The sequence below is a fragment of the Solanum stenotomum genome, chromosome 1, assembly GCF_019186545.1.
Source record: "Solanum stenotomum isolate F172 chromosome 1, ASM1918654v1, whole genome shotgun sequence".
NCBI lineage: Eukaryota > Viridiplantae > Streptophyta > Magnoliopsida > Solanales > Solanaceae > Solanum > Solanum stenotomum.
In genome coordinates, this window is record NC_064282.1 from 9,359,722 (window position 1) to 9,373,020 (window position 13,299).

The following is a 13,299-nucleotide window of genomic DNA, read 5'->3' on the forward strand; positions in this document are numbered from 1 at the left end:
ATAACAATTTTCATTAAAGTCTAGTTTATAAAAAATGAACCTCACAAGTGTCGATTAATAAAAAAAAATCATACATTTTTTTCATGATAAAATAAAGTACTCATTTGATCTTTTAAATAAAATATTATTACAAACAATAAATAAAATAATATTGCAAACGAATTAACTTTGTTTTTTTTCTTTCGAAAATAAGATTACGATACCAAATAGTACATGCCATGGACATAGCTAAAGGTCTCTTGATCAGCAATCTAATTAAATAAACAAAAAAAATAAAAATAGATTAAATCACAATTAGTACAAAATTTTCATAAAACTTGAACAAAAATACATGAAATTTTTTCTCAACAATTGACACACACACATATATATAATGAGAAAGGTACATGAAAAATTGTGTTTTACAAATTAAAATTAAATAATTCTAAAAAGAGTTATGGCAAGATATATTATAACTTGGTGTTATTTAAATATTTTATTCACTTTTAATTTTAACACGAAACAAAATTATTTCAAGTAGTTTTTTTCCACTATTAATGCACTCAATTAGTATCCAAGATTAATTAGTGTCCTTATTAAGAAAAATAAAATAAAATAAAATTGCATTCAAATAAATATTAATTCTTTTTTCCTATATATTTTATTTTAAAAGTCTTTTTCTAATTTTACTTTTCAATATATTGTAGGAATCTACATCAATTCTCCTAGTATCTATAATGATAAATTTACCTTTCACTATATATTTTAGGAATTTTTTTTTCTTACCATGTATTTTAGAAGTCAATATTATAAAAATAATTAAATAATAATTCAAAAAATAGTAATAAATTACTATTTTGTTTATGATAGACATTTTTAATGAAAAATCGAAAATTTAATCAACATTTCCAAATAGTTTGTTGCTAACTTGCCATCAGTTGTATTTTAGATAATTATAAATATTGAAAATATATGCATAATAATTAATTAGAAATTGTCATTAAGAAATTTTTAATTAGTGATAATAATAAATACAAAATTATTTACTTATATACTAACTAATAAGTAAGTACTAACCATAGTATAAGTGGCTAGAAGTTCCAAGCGCAGATGTTCATTCTGCTATTGATTGGTACTTGTCAGTTGTCACAATTAACATTTTACATCGCCTTCATTACTTCTGTTTTATCTCTTCCCAGGTATGTGTGTGTATCTCCTTCATCTTTTCGGTTTACTTTCTATGTGTTCCACTGCTCTGCTTTTGGTTTGATCTCAAGTTATGTTTATGTGTTCGAATTTGACCTTTGTTTTTCTATATCGTTGTGTGTATGAACTGAATTTGGGGCTTTTTGCTTCTTTCAGTGTAATTTTGAGGTCCTTAGGCTTTAGGGTTGAACCTGCCTTGGGTGCAAGGACGAACTTAATCCAGGAATAGGATTTGTACATCTCGATGAAAAAGAAAGACATTTCTATTGAATTGAAGAGTTCGATACATACTAACCCTAAATTAAATGTCAAAATGAACATTAGAGCCAAGTTTAAGTTATGTTTATACATTTGGCATTAATAGCTTAATAGGTATTAATGAATGTTTATATAGAATCAAAACTCAACTACTTCAATCACTCTACAACAGTGAAGGCTTTCATCTTTTAAATATATACTATTTGTCTATTCATTTTCGCGAATGATCTCCATTACAAAAAGGAATTAGAAAAATGAAGAGTAGGATCTCCGAAGTGTAATATTTGAATTACATATCTTCATCAGTACTTTTTTTTAAAAATAAACGGATGGGTCAAGCCCATTTATTAAGAAAACAAAAAACAAACAGTACACTAAAAACCAGGCCCAATCAAGAGCCCAGACCAAAATCTATTCTACCAAGGGAAACAAAATGAAACAAAGAGGTAACAAATTAGGAAAGGGGAAAAGGGAATCGGGTAAGCATAGTCTCCATTGCAACCCTAACAGAGACATCTGCATCAACATTCTGTGCTCCAGCCTCAGAGACCTTCTCCAGCAGCAGTAACAACTCGGTCTACATCAAATTTGGGTGTATTTCATATCAAACGTTAACTCGTTTCACTAACGTCATGAAATCATCCCAATCGGAGACTTCTCCAACTCAATGCATTTGGTCGAAACTTCAGTCAGGTGATGGCCTCCCCCTTTTGAATATAATCGCTGGCATTTTTCTCAGTATTTACCTAATACAAACTGTGTATCATGTATCCTTTAGCTTTGACAGGTTGAGCTCATCAGGGAGCTAATACCAGTGTCAAAATCCTTAGGAAACAGCTACATCAATCTGCCTCAGGTAATCTTCGACTTCTGTGAATCATCGCATCTCCATTTTTGCCATGTATCTCAGTACTTTAGCTTAGCTCTCTCCAGTCATATTGTCCACAATTGAATGAACTTAAGCCGGATAAACTAAGGTTTCCTGATAATGTATCATCCATCATGTGTATAAATTCGATTCTGTAGCTTTCTTATTCGTAAGTTAGGAATTTGCCTTTTGTCCATGTTTAATATAGTCTTAGCTTCTTTAGGTAAAGCCTGGAAGTCATTATAACTTATGCTATCTGTACCTGCAACAGAAAAAACAATGTTAGCCATAAAATCTGCCAGCTTGTTTCCTTCTCTCAATGTATGCTCAATGGCCACCTCCAACCCTTCCTTATGAACTTGTATTCTTCTTATCTCCATTGTCACCTCCCAAGGAATGTGCCACGCCCCTTCTACCATATTCTTGACAGCCAGTTAATCTGTTTCCATTATCAATGGAAATAAATTGTGATACTTACAATATTCTAGCCCAAGTCTCATAGCTACAATTTCAGCTATTAGATTGTTAGACACTCCAATCATCTTTCCGTCAGCATGTAAAAGATTGCCATGACCATCTCTAATACAGAAAGCAAAAGAACTTGGTCCAGGATTACCTTTTGAAGCCCCATCTGTATTGCACTTGTAAGTATCCACCCTAGGCATTTTCCAATAAACCACCTTACAACATATCTTAGGGGTATACTCTGTCATCCAAGTCTTCATTTATTTCTTAAACTCCATGCCCGGTCAAATGTTGCCACATAAAATGGGACGGAGGGAGTAATAAATTACCATCCTAATATACTATAATCCCCCCCTAATTTGGCAATAATCTGGCGAGGAAGCTTCTCTGGAATTGACATTTGCTATTGTTGTTGTCCCATGATTTCAATCACGTTGCTTCTGTTAGTATCTCATTGTAGGTCACTTCTTCGTTATTTTTTTTCCCGCAATGATCCATTCTCTGAACAAGACAAAAATGTCTAAGCTGTCCTCCGCTAATGAATGTGGGTGATCTTCGATTTGAAATCTTGTTGCGCTAAAAGCGCTCTCAAAGCTAATGATGATGCTTAAATGTCGGTGATCTCCGATTTCATAAATACTGTAATTTTTGCACTTGTAGATAGTAGTCCTTGATTTTCGATAGATGGTCCTTGATTTGGTTATACAAATTTTAGATTGGTAGCTGGTTCTGTCTCAAATTCTGCCTTTGACTGTGGTTGATCTGAATGAACTTCCTTTTTTTAACTTCTTGTTGTTGAATGTTTAAGGCTTTTCATCAATTTAATTTTTCCTTTGAGATGAACTATCTTTTTTGGTTGCCTCTGAGATATTTGACAAACAAGAGCTTAGTGCTCCGTTGGCTGGATGTTTGCATTATGTTTTTAATCTTATATTTGTTTTGTGAATGTTGCTATAGGTCATGGCTGGGAAGCGAGTTATAGCCATATGTCAGTCAGGTGGTGAATTTGATACTGATAGAGATGGTTTCCTTTCATATAAAGGTGGAGATGCTCATGCTATGGAAGTGGATGGAAAACTGGACTACAATGATTTCAAGATGGAGGTTGCCGAGATGTTTAACTGCAGCCTTGCTACTATGTCAGTTAAATATTTTCTCCCTGGAAATAGGAAGACACTTATAACAATCTCCAATGACAAAGACCTTAAGCGCATGATCAAATTCCATGGCGACTCTGATACTGCAGAGATCTATGTGATGACTGAAGAAGCTGTTGATCCTGATTTCTCAAACATGCCTGGCAGTAGGTAGATTCCTTGCTGCCTAAATATGTAGAAATCTCCCTTTGAAAGGATAAATTATATAGGACATACTGTGCTGCAGGTCAAGCAGGACGACTTTATCAGAAATGGCTGTCCCAGTTGAAGCTCCCCTGAGTGTTGTAGAGGATATCGTGGATGATCCCAATGAGTCTGGCCTCTTGCTTGATGCCAATTTTGATGTCGTAGGTGATACAAATAATATTGATGACACAATTACGATAGGAGCTGAATTGCCTGTTCCTATTTCATTTGCTGCTGCTAATTATGATGAGAAGAATGCTAAAGCTGCTCAGCAGTGGCAGAATGATATAACTGGCGTGGGCCAAAGGTTTAATAGTGTACATGAATTTCGTGAGACATTGCGAAAATATGCTATTGCAAATCAATTTGCTTTCAAGTATAAGAAGAATGATAGTCATCGAGTGACCGTAAAATGTAAAGCAGAGGGCTGTCCATGGAGAATTCATGCATCAAGATTGTCAACCACCCAATTAATCTGCATTAAAAAAATGAATCCTACCCATACCTGTGAAGGGGCCGTTGTTACTAATGGCTATCAGGCAACAAGGAGTTGGGTGGCTAGTATTATAAAGGAGAAGTTGAAAGTTTTCCCGAATTACAAGCCAAAGGACATTGTCAATGACATACAAAAGGAATATGGAATCCAGTTAAATTATTTCCAGGCATGGCGTGGAAAAGAGATTGCTAAGGAACAGCTTCAGGGTTCATATAAGGAGGCATATAGTCAGCTGCCATTTTTTTGTGAAAAAGTGATGGAGACAAATCCTGGAAGTCTTGCAACTTTCACTACAAAGGATGACTCAAGCTTTCACAGGCTCTTTGTATCATTTCATGCTTCACTCTATGGCTTCGAACAAGGCTGCAGGCCCCTGCTTTTCCTTGATAGTATATTTTTAAAGTCCAAATACCAAGGCACTCTGTTAGCAGCAACAGCTGCTGATGGAAATGATGGTGTTTTTCCTGTTGCTTTTGCCATAGTGGACTCAGAATCTGATGATAACTGGCATTGGTTCCTATTACAGCTTAGAACTGCATTGTCAATGTGTCGTGGTATTACCTTCGTGGCTGATAGAGAGAAGGGGCTTAGAGAGTCAATTGCTGAAATATTTCAGGGTGAGGATGTCTTTCATGGCTACTGTCTACGCTATCTCTCTGAACAACTTATCAGAGATGTAAGAGGGCAATTTTCTCATGAAGTCAAGCGCCTTTTGGTTGAGGATTTTTACGGTGCGGCTTATGCACCAAAGCCTGAAGGTTTCCAGAGGTGTGTTGAAAGCATAAGAAGTATTTCACTAGATGCTTACCACTGGGTAATGCAGAGTGAGCCTATTAGCTGGGCAAATGCTTTCTTCCGTGGGATGCGATATAACCACATGACATCAAACTTTGGAGAGCTTTTCTATGGTTGGGTATCAGATGCTCATGACTTGCCAATCACCCAGATGGTTGATGCAATAAGAGGTAAGATAATGGAGCTCATTTATACCCGGCGGACTGAATCCAATCAGTGGGTGACAAGGCTAACTCCATTTATGGAGGAAAAGCTAGAGAAAGAAAGCCTAAGATTTAGTGCTCTTCATGTGTTGATGCCCAATGGTACCAAATTTGAGGTCCAGGGGGATACCATAGAAGTAGTTGACATGGACAATTGCGACTGTAGTTGCAGAGATTGGGGGCTAACTGGCTTACCTTGTTGCCATGCGATAGCTGTCATGGGTTGCCTTGGCCGTGATCCATACGACTATTGTGCCAGGTACTTCACTACCGATAGTTATAGATCAACATATTCAGAGTCAATACATCCAATTCCAAGCTTAGAAAAGCCCAGGAGAAAGGATGCTTCTCAAGCTGCTGTAACAGTAACCCCTCCTCCCACCCGTCGTCCACCAGGGAGGCCAACGACTAAGAAGGTGGGTTCCCATGAAGTAACTAAGCGTCAACTCCAATGTAGTAGATGCAAGGGTACAGGCCACAATAAGTCAACTTGCAAAGAGGTGTTACTGGAAAGCTAAGGTCTAGAGGTATTTACTTTATTTTTTGTTTTTACTTGTCGGTTGGGGTTTTTGGTGCTGTTATCTATTCGTATACATGTATACAAGCTTGTTTATTTGCTATTAACATGTATATTTGTGTAAGCTGCTTAGATGCAATGTGAAGATTTTGCTTCAGTTCGATAATTTAGTATGTAGTGATTTGGAAAATGGCTAAAGTTAGTACAATAACTTAAATAATTGAATGGAAGGCCAACGATAGAGCTCTGGCATTGCATTTTCTCACCAAGAAAATATCTTCTTCTCTCTGCAATCTGAACAACTTAGCACATATACGGCATTATATATCTTTTGTCGCTGCTATATATTACATTATATACTTGTATTTAACTTGTCAATATACCTGAAAAGGTTATTTGTGGGTGACCTTTATGATTGACAATGAATTAACTGAGAAATTTTAGTATTTACTAATTTTTCATCTTGGATCTCATGGATTGTAGATATGATCCTGTAATCCAATTCAATAATGCTTTATGGATCCTGGGTCATCCTTATTACTTGCTGATCATGCCCTTCCATAAATTTTACCAGGCTGATCCTTGTGTACTGTGTCCTCACTTCAACAGTTACACACTTACACTACTTGCATTCAGATTGTCTCAAATTTTCTCCAATGCATCTCAATTCCCTCTTTACCTTATCCAAATGCATACATTTTCATCAGAAACCAATTTCTTCCGAGTTTTGTTATATTTCTCATTAACAAATTTCTTTCACCGTTAACCCCTGAGCCACCGCTGACGAACCACTCTTCTGCTCGTTCCTTTCTTTTCTTTAGGTTGGAAATAGTAGTTCTTCCAACATTTGTCCTTATTTAGATGCCAACAAGAAAAGAGTGGGCTCGGCCTATTAGCTACACTTTAAGTTTCCACCAAGGTGCAACTGACTAGCACACCATCTTATGTAATGAGAGTCGGGTCCACAAATTTATCCTTTAAATTACCCACTTTGGTATGCAACCTGTTAAAATTAGCAAATTTATAGTTAAGGAAATTGCTCTTAAATTCATGTGGAAATATTAGGTCATTACAGGCACCAAAGGGTGTGGCCTAATGGTCAATGAAGTGATTGAGAACCCTGAGGTCTCAGATTCCAAACTCAGTGGAGACAAAAAAACACTAGGTGATTCTTCCCATCTGTCCTAGCCTTGGTGGACAAAGTTATCTTATACCTGTTGTTGGTGGGAGGTGGCAGGTATCCTGTAGAATTAGGCGAGGTGCGCGAAAGCTGGCCCCGACACAACGGTCATAAAAAAAGAAGAAATATCAGGTCATTACAGTGAACTTAGATATAAGAAAATGCTACAGGACATTCACTCCTTCGGGGTTCTTAGGATGAGAAAAATCTTGAAATTCTTGGAACTAAGAAGGTATTTTCTTTTATGACACCTGTATTTCCTATACAGTCTACTAATGAATTGAAATTGATTGTCAAAAAGGAAAATGATTATCAACATAATAGAAGACTGTATTGGCAACACCAAAAACCTCTATAAGTGAAATTAGTTTGAATATCGAAGGTGAAACTCAACATACAATATATCTTAAAGAGAAAAAGGCTAAACAATGTAGAATCTTACTGAAGTTTTTCTGCACCAGCATGTTCAAATTGTTCTATTAGTTCTTCCATAAAGCCTGAGGTGATAGTGACATCTACAGGCAATGAAAAGATTCAGATGGAATATGACCTCCTTTAGTAAGGTAACTGATTCTAGAGACTAGATAATACTACTTTAATTAGGAAGCTGATCTCAGAGTGGCGTTATAGATTGTCAAGTCTTCTTTCTTGTTCAATAACTGAATAAGCTAGCGTGAATAATTATGGACTTGCTTACATAAAACACATTAATATGCTTTCCGTAAATGAAGGTTCTCAAATTTATCAAAGTACCAGCGTGTTAGGATAGTTCAGAATTAACTATTTACCCCATCTCCCAAGTAATCCATCACGTATTTATTGAATCGTTGTCCATTTTAGGATGCTTTGAAATGTTAGACCCACATTCAACATATAGTGATAAGTTGTTTCTAATCTCCAACTGAGTCCACTCAAATGATCTCATCCACTTGAAATATCTTGTAAAATTTGCTACTAGACTTTCGCACAGACTCGTTAGCAACGCAGCTTTGAGAGGAAGTTCCATATTTCAATCAAGTCACAAGTTGAAATAATTGAATATGATGTTTTTCTCTATCAAACAGATTTTGTATTAGCTTCCACAGTCAATTTAGTGTTTTCTCCTAGCACTATTAAGTTTGATATGAAAGTCAAACTAAACCATATCTTCAGACCTGGTATAATATAACCCCTGTGTAACGAGTATGTTATTGCATGTAGATTGGTTGTTTCTCTTGCTTTAGCAACCCCAATGTGTTTTCTTGTATATCCTTGTGCTCCCAGTATTGGGATGTCATTTTGGACTTGTTTGGATGCGTAGTGATTGTAAAGGTGTGGTTCTTCATTTGTCTTATCTATAGTATATCTGTGTTGAAAAGTCTAATTTGGGAGTGGGGCAAATTGACATCTTCTTATGATATTTTTTTTCTTCTTTCAGGTTAATGAAAAAAGCAGTCTAGCTTTGGGAGGAATATTGCTTTTCTTGATCATTCTTCCAATCTGTATTGCTGAGTTCTAACTTAAGTTTCTGGATAGTTATTTAGTTGTTGGGCGATAATGTAAGTAATTCATAAACGAGGATATTTGATTCTCTGTTAGTCTGGAATGACTCCCTGTCCCCTGTTCTTATGTAAATGTGGTGGATTCTGCATTCAGGCTGTCACCTTTAGTGATGAAAACCGTAACTTATGATCTGTGAAACTTAAGACCAGTCCTTCAACTGATTGTCTTTTTGGTACCATTTGTTCAATAGCAGACATCAAACTAATACACGGTATCAGAACTAACCATCTAGTTGATTTTCTTGAACTTTTTTCCACCCAAAAAAGGAAAGATTTCCTTGAACTGTCCAGGCTGTTTGTTTCTACATTGCTTTCTATGAGTTGTAATCGTTATAGTTTACATTATTCTACAATATCTTTTATCTAGAAGTAGCTTTTAGCTTTTGGGGAAATTTGTACTACAAACAGAAATCTGCAGTACAGTGAGGGATAATTGAATCTTCAAAACAGAGAGGGTCGGCTGTACTCCTTTGTACTTAGTAGTACTAGCCTTTGTACTATATACCTATTTCTTCTTCTAGGCTTAAATCCACATAAATCAGCCATTCCACTAATCATTTGGCCATCGACAAATAAAAAAAAACGATTCATCTTTATTTTTTTTCTTGATGGAAGGAATGTTAAAAGCATGGGTAAATGAAGTCTCTATTCAGGTAAAATATGGTGTGGTATGGATAGACGGGGACGAGACAGAGCATGAGATGTGCAATTTTTACTTGCCTATTCCATGCACTGCCTCTTCCCTGGCTCTCCTCTCCCCACAATTCCTCCTTTTCTTCCCTTTTATTTCCTGTCTATGACTTTATAATGTCCTAGAAGTCGACAAAAGAAGGTAAATTGCTTAAAATGATATGTTTTTATGTTTGAGATTATGGTGGTCTTAAGTTTTATTTCCATCCCAACTTGATTGATTTATGGAAATATTTTCAAGCTTTATCCACTTATTATACACATATATTGGTTTAGAATGTTATTATTTATGTAAATCTTGTTATTTTCTTCTGTGGAATCATGTTCTTAGCATATATTGGAACCCTCCATTAGAAATTTTGCCGGTAACTTGTGCAGTCTAATTGTACATTAATAGGTTCAAGCTCGAGATCAAGATATGTATTTCAAATGTCAATAATGATACAAAAAGATTTAGGGAGGTAACTTGACTGAACAATAACATGTATCGCCAGCAGCTCCTGCCCTATCTAGCAACAGAAATTCGAACAAGCCACCAGTCAAATACTTATTTGAGGGGAAGGGAACCAAGTGCTCCCAGATGTACAAAGCAATTGATGATTTAAATTTCAATAGAGTCCACCAACAAGGCGATAATGTGAGGTTTTAGTACTTTTTCAGGATGAGTGTATCCATCTTGATTGTGCTTATAAGTGACATCAATAATGCGAGCAAGATTGAGAATACGAGTGAGAATCTTTGTAGAGACAGGAGTTGGTCGAAGAATTCCTTCATTTACATCCTTCCATGCTGTCTCAGCCATTTCTTGAAATTTGTCCATTGCAACTTCTGTTGACACGCCATAATCCCTCATGTAGCACTCAATTCCAGTGGCAATCTGACCTCTACCCTTCTCAGCCTCATAGGTGGCTATGTCATCAATGACTCGACATAAGGTCACATTGGCTTCAAGGAATTTAGGGTTCTTGGCCAACCATTCAAAATCTTCCTTGTTAGCACACTTCATGCCTAAGTAGGACGTTGTCGTAAGCAAGTAATAAGTGCTAGTAGCTAATGCATTGCTAAGATACTCAGAAACAGGTGGCATATATCCTTCAATGAACCATTTTGCTTCCACAAAATAGTTTCTCACGATTTCTTTCATCTGTCGATAACAACCAAAAAAAATTCAAACGTCCGTACTTCTTCAAAGAATAAATTTCATTACAAACAAAAATTGGGAGAAAAAGCTTCACAATTGGTTAAACTGATTAAATATTGAATTAACTGGTACAAGTTATGATTCATACTCTTTCTTTTGCGTAGTGTACAACATCGGACCTGCCATCCTTTGACAACTCCGTTTCATAATCATTGTAGAGATCCAAAAGTGCTTTGTAACTGATTTTCATGTAATCAGGGAGCCGATCAATTTGGCTAATATCCCACCTAATAAATGAAAAAGCAAATGAATTTGATAAGTTTATCAGTTTAACAGAACATATATCGGATGAAGAAGGAGAAATGTCTAGTTTTAGGCGTTCAGGCTTGTCTCCGATTACAAATTGTAGGCAAAACTTCAAATATATATGTTGTTTGATATGGTCATTTCTGCCATTTATGGGACCATATACTTCAATTATTAACTGTTCCAGAAGTAGTCCATACCTCTGTATGGCATCGGTGTAGACCTCGAGTTCTTTTACGATGCCATAAGCATCAAATGTGTCATCTACTATCGAAATCATTGCTATAGTCTTAGCAAGCATGACACGAGCCTGAGAATACTGAGGTTCAGCATACACTCCCACTGTCCAAAAGTAGCACTCGACTGCTCTATCCCTAGCATATGGAAGTGTTGTCACAAAATCCAAATCTTTCCACCACCTACAAAATAAGTACCAATTTGAGAAATTACTTTCAACAAACAATTAATATATTTGATGTTAATTACCTTGATACTTCACTGAGTTCTTGTTTGTGCAACATCTGAAGTAAGTTGAAATCCAGTTTTGCAAATCGAAGCAACACATCATTCTTGAATTCCTCCTCTTCGTATATGGAGATGAAGTATCGTGTCTCGACTCTTGGAATGCTCTTATGAAGAGATTGCTCAAGGGCATGTGTTACTTGCTTATTCAGAGGTGACTCCAAATGTGGAGCTGCAGACTCAAGATGAGCAGTAGAGAAAGCAAGTGCCTCTTCTAGGATGTCTTCTCCATGAGTCCTTACGTGTGAAGCTTCGTATAAGTTCAAAAGACCCTTGATGTCATTGCAAAATTGAATTTGCCGTTTGCATCTTGGAATCTGCTAAAAAGTTCTGGTTCAAGTTGAAAACAAAAAATTAATTACTAATTGTCAGTGGCGTAAGTAGTAGCGCTTAATTCTCCAATTCATATANAAACAAGTGCCTCTTGTAAAATATCTTCTCCATGAGTACTTACATGTGAAGCTTCGTATAAGTTCAAAAGACCCCTGATGTCGTTGCTAAGGGGTTCATTAAATTTTCCCTTTGCATCTTGGAATCTGCTAAAAAGTTCTGGTTCAAGTTGAAAACAAAAAATTAATTACTAATTGTCAGTGGCGTAAGTAGTAGCGCTTAATTCTCCAATTCGTATAGTAGTGCTTGATAGATAAGATGTATTATATAATTACTTGGAGAGATGTTGTAACCATGTTGTCTCAGTAGTCGAAATTGAAGAGATAAAGTAGACAAATCATTGTAATCATGAGCCTCGAAGTCGGGATCTGCTTTATAAATTTGATCCAACATGTCGTCTAATTGTTTCTCGAAATGATAAGCAATGCCAAGGCGCTCAACAGTGTCTATCAGATTCAATTTCTCAGTCAATGTTGTTCCATAAGCATCGTCTGACAATATAATCCTTCAAAGTTTCGATCTCATGAGCATACTCTTCTGCAACCTGTAAATGTATTTAAAAAGAAAACGGGAGTATATTCAGAACGACTCTGTTCCAACAGCGGCATCATAGGTGAACTTCATTTAATACTACCTGATTATCGACTGAGAAAGAATAGAAATAATCACCCCAAAGACTTGGAGAGAAGTCAGCAATGGGGCGAACAATTTCCTCCTCTTCATAGTTACTCATTACTGCAGCAGCAGCTGGGGCCATTGAACAATTTTCCCTTCCTTTCTTTTGTTTCTTAGATGTTAGGGAAATTGAACAAGTAGTAATGGAATTGTAAGAGAAGGAAATGAGTATTTATAATGAATGAATGAATGGTGAGAGCCTTTATCTCAGCCATCTTTCACGATTGAATTTTTTTAATAATATAGTGTACTAGTCCGGTTGGCGGTTGCCTCACTTGACTATATACTGATAACTAATCACTAGCTTCTCTATAGATATATATATATTATAATATGGCAAAGTGTTTTTTTTATCTTCTTGGATTTAATTGCACTATCTGTGATCTGTGCATCTTAATTCTTGTGAACAGCATGCCTTTTTTTTCTACTTTAAATTAAATCAACTAATGAACAAGGGGCGTCTTTCACGTTTTCCAAATTCTTTGTTACTGAATGCATGCTGACATCCTTGACTATTTTTTTTTCCCATCATCCTTGCTACTAATATATTGTGTTGTATGCATTTTCTTCTAATTTTATATTCCTTGAGTCCTCTGATTTTCCTTCAGTGCATGGCGTTTCCGATCCTCTGGATTTTTTTAACTACAAGCAATTATGTTTTATTTGTGTTCATCATATCGCTATGCACAGGAGTAGCTGGGTCTACTTTGATGAACTTAGAATC

At 36.0% G+C, this 13,299-nt stretch overlaps 1 protein-coding gene, 1 long non-coding RNA gene and 1 pseudogene across 4 annotated transcripts; 2 read left to right on the plus strand and 1 right to left on the minus strand.

Annotated features, from left to right (window-relative positions):
* Positions 1-1,103: 1,103 nt before the first annotated feature.
* Positions 1,104-9,039, plus strand: LOC125868198 (uncharacterized). 3 transcript variants are annotated; one of them, XM_049548830.1, is made up of 5 exons: positions 1,910-2,136; positions 2,222-2,299; positions 3,734-4,083; positions 4,160-6,140; positions 8,728-9,039. In XM_049548830.1, the coding sequence occupies exons 3-4, from the start codon at positions 3,737-3,739 to the stop codon at positions 6,129-6,131; spliced, it is 2,319 nt and encodes a 772-aa protein (XP_049404787.1). In that variant the 5' UTR covers positions 1,910-2,136; positions 2,222-2,299; positions 3,734-3,736; the 3' UTR covers positions 6,132-6,140; positions 8,728-9,039. The 3 variants fall into 3 exon arrangements, with proteins under 3 accessions (XP_049404796.1, XP_049404787.1, XP_049404803.1); XM_049548846.1 differs by having other exon boundaries at positions 2,231-2,299; XM_049548839.1 differs by lacking the exons at positions 1,910-2,136; positions 2,222-2,299 and adding an exon at positions 1,104-1,178.
* Positions 9,040-9,395: 356 nt separating this feature from the next.
* On the plus strand, positions 9,396-11,024 carry LOC125868369 (uncharacterized). Its single transcript, XR_007446730.1, has 2 exons — positions 9,396-9,504; positions 10,847-11,024. It is a non-coding gene; the product is annotated as an uncharacterized LOC125868369 (long non-coding RNA).
* LOC125868359 (vetispiradiene synthase 3-like) lies at positions 10,141-12,880 on the minus strand (annotated as a pseudogene).
* Positions 12,881-13,299: the final 419 nt, after the last annotated feature.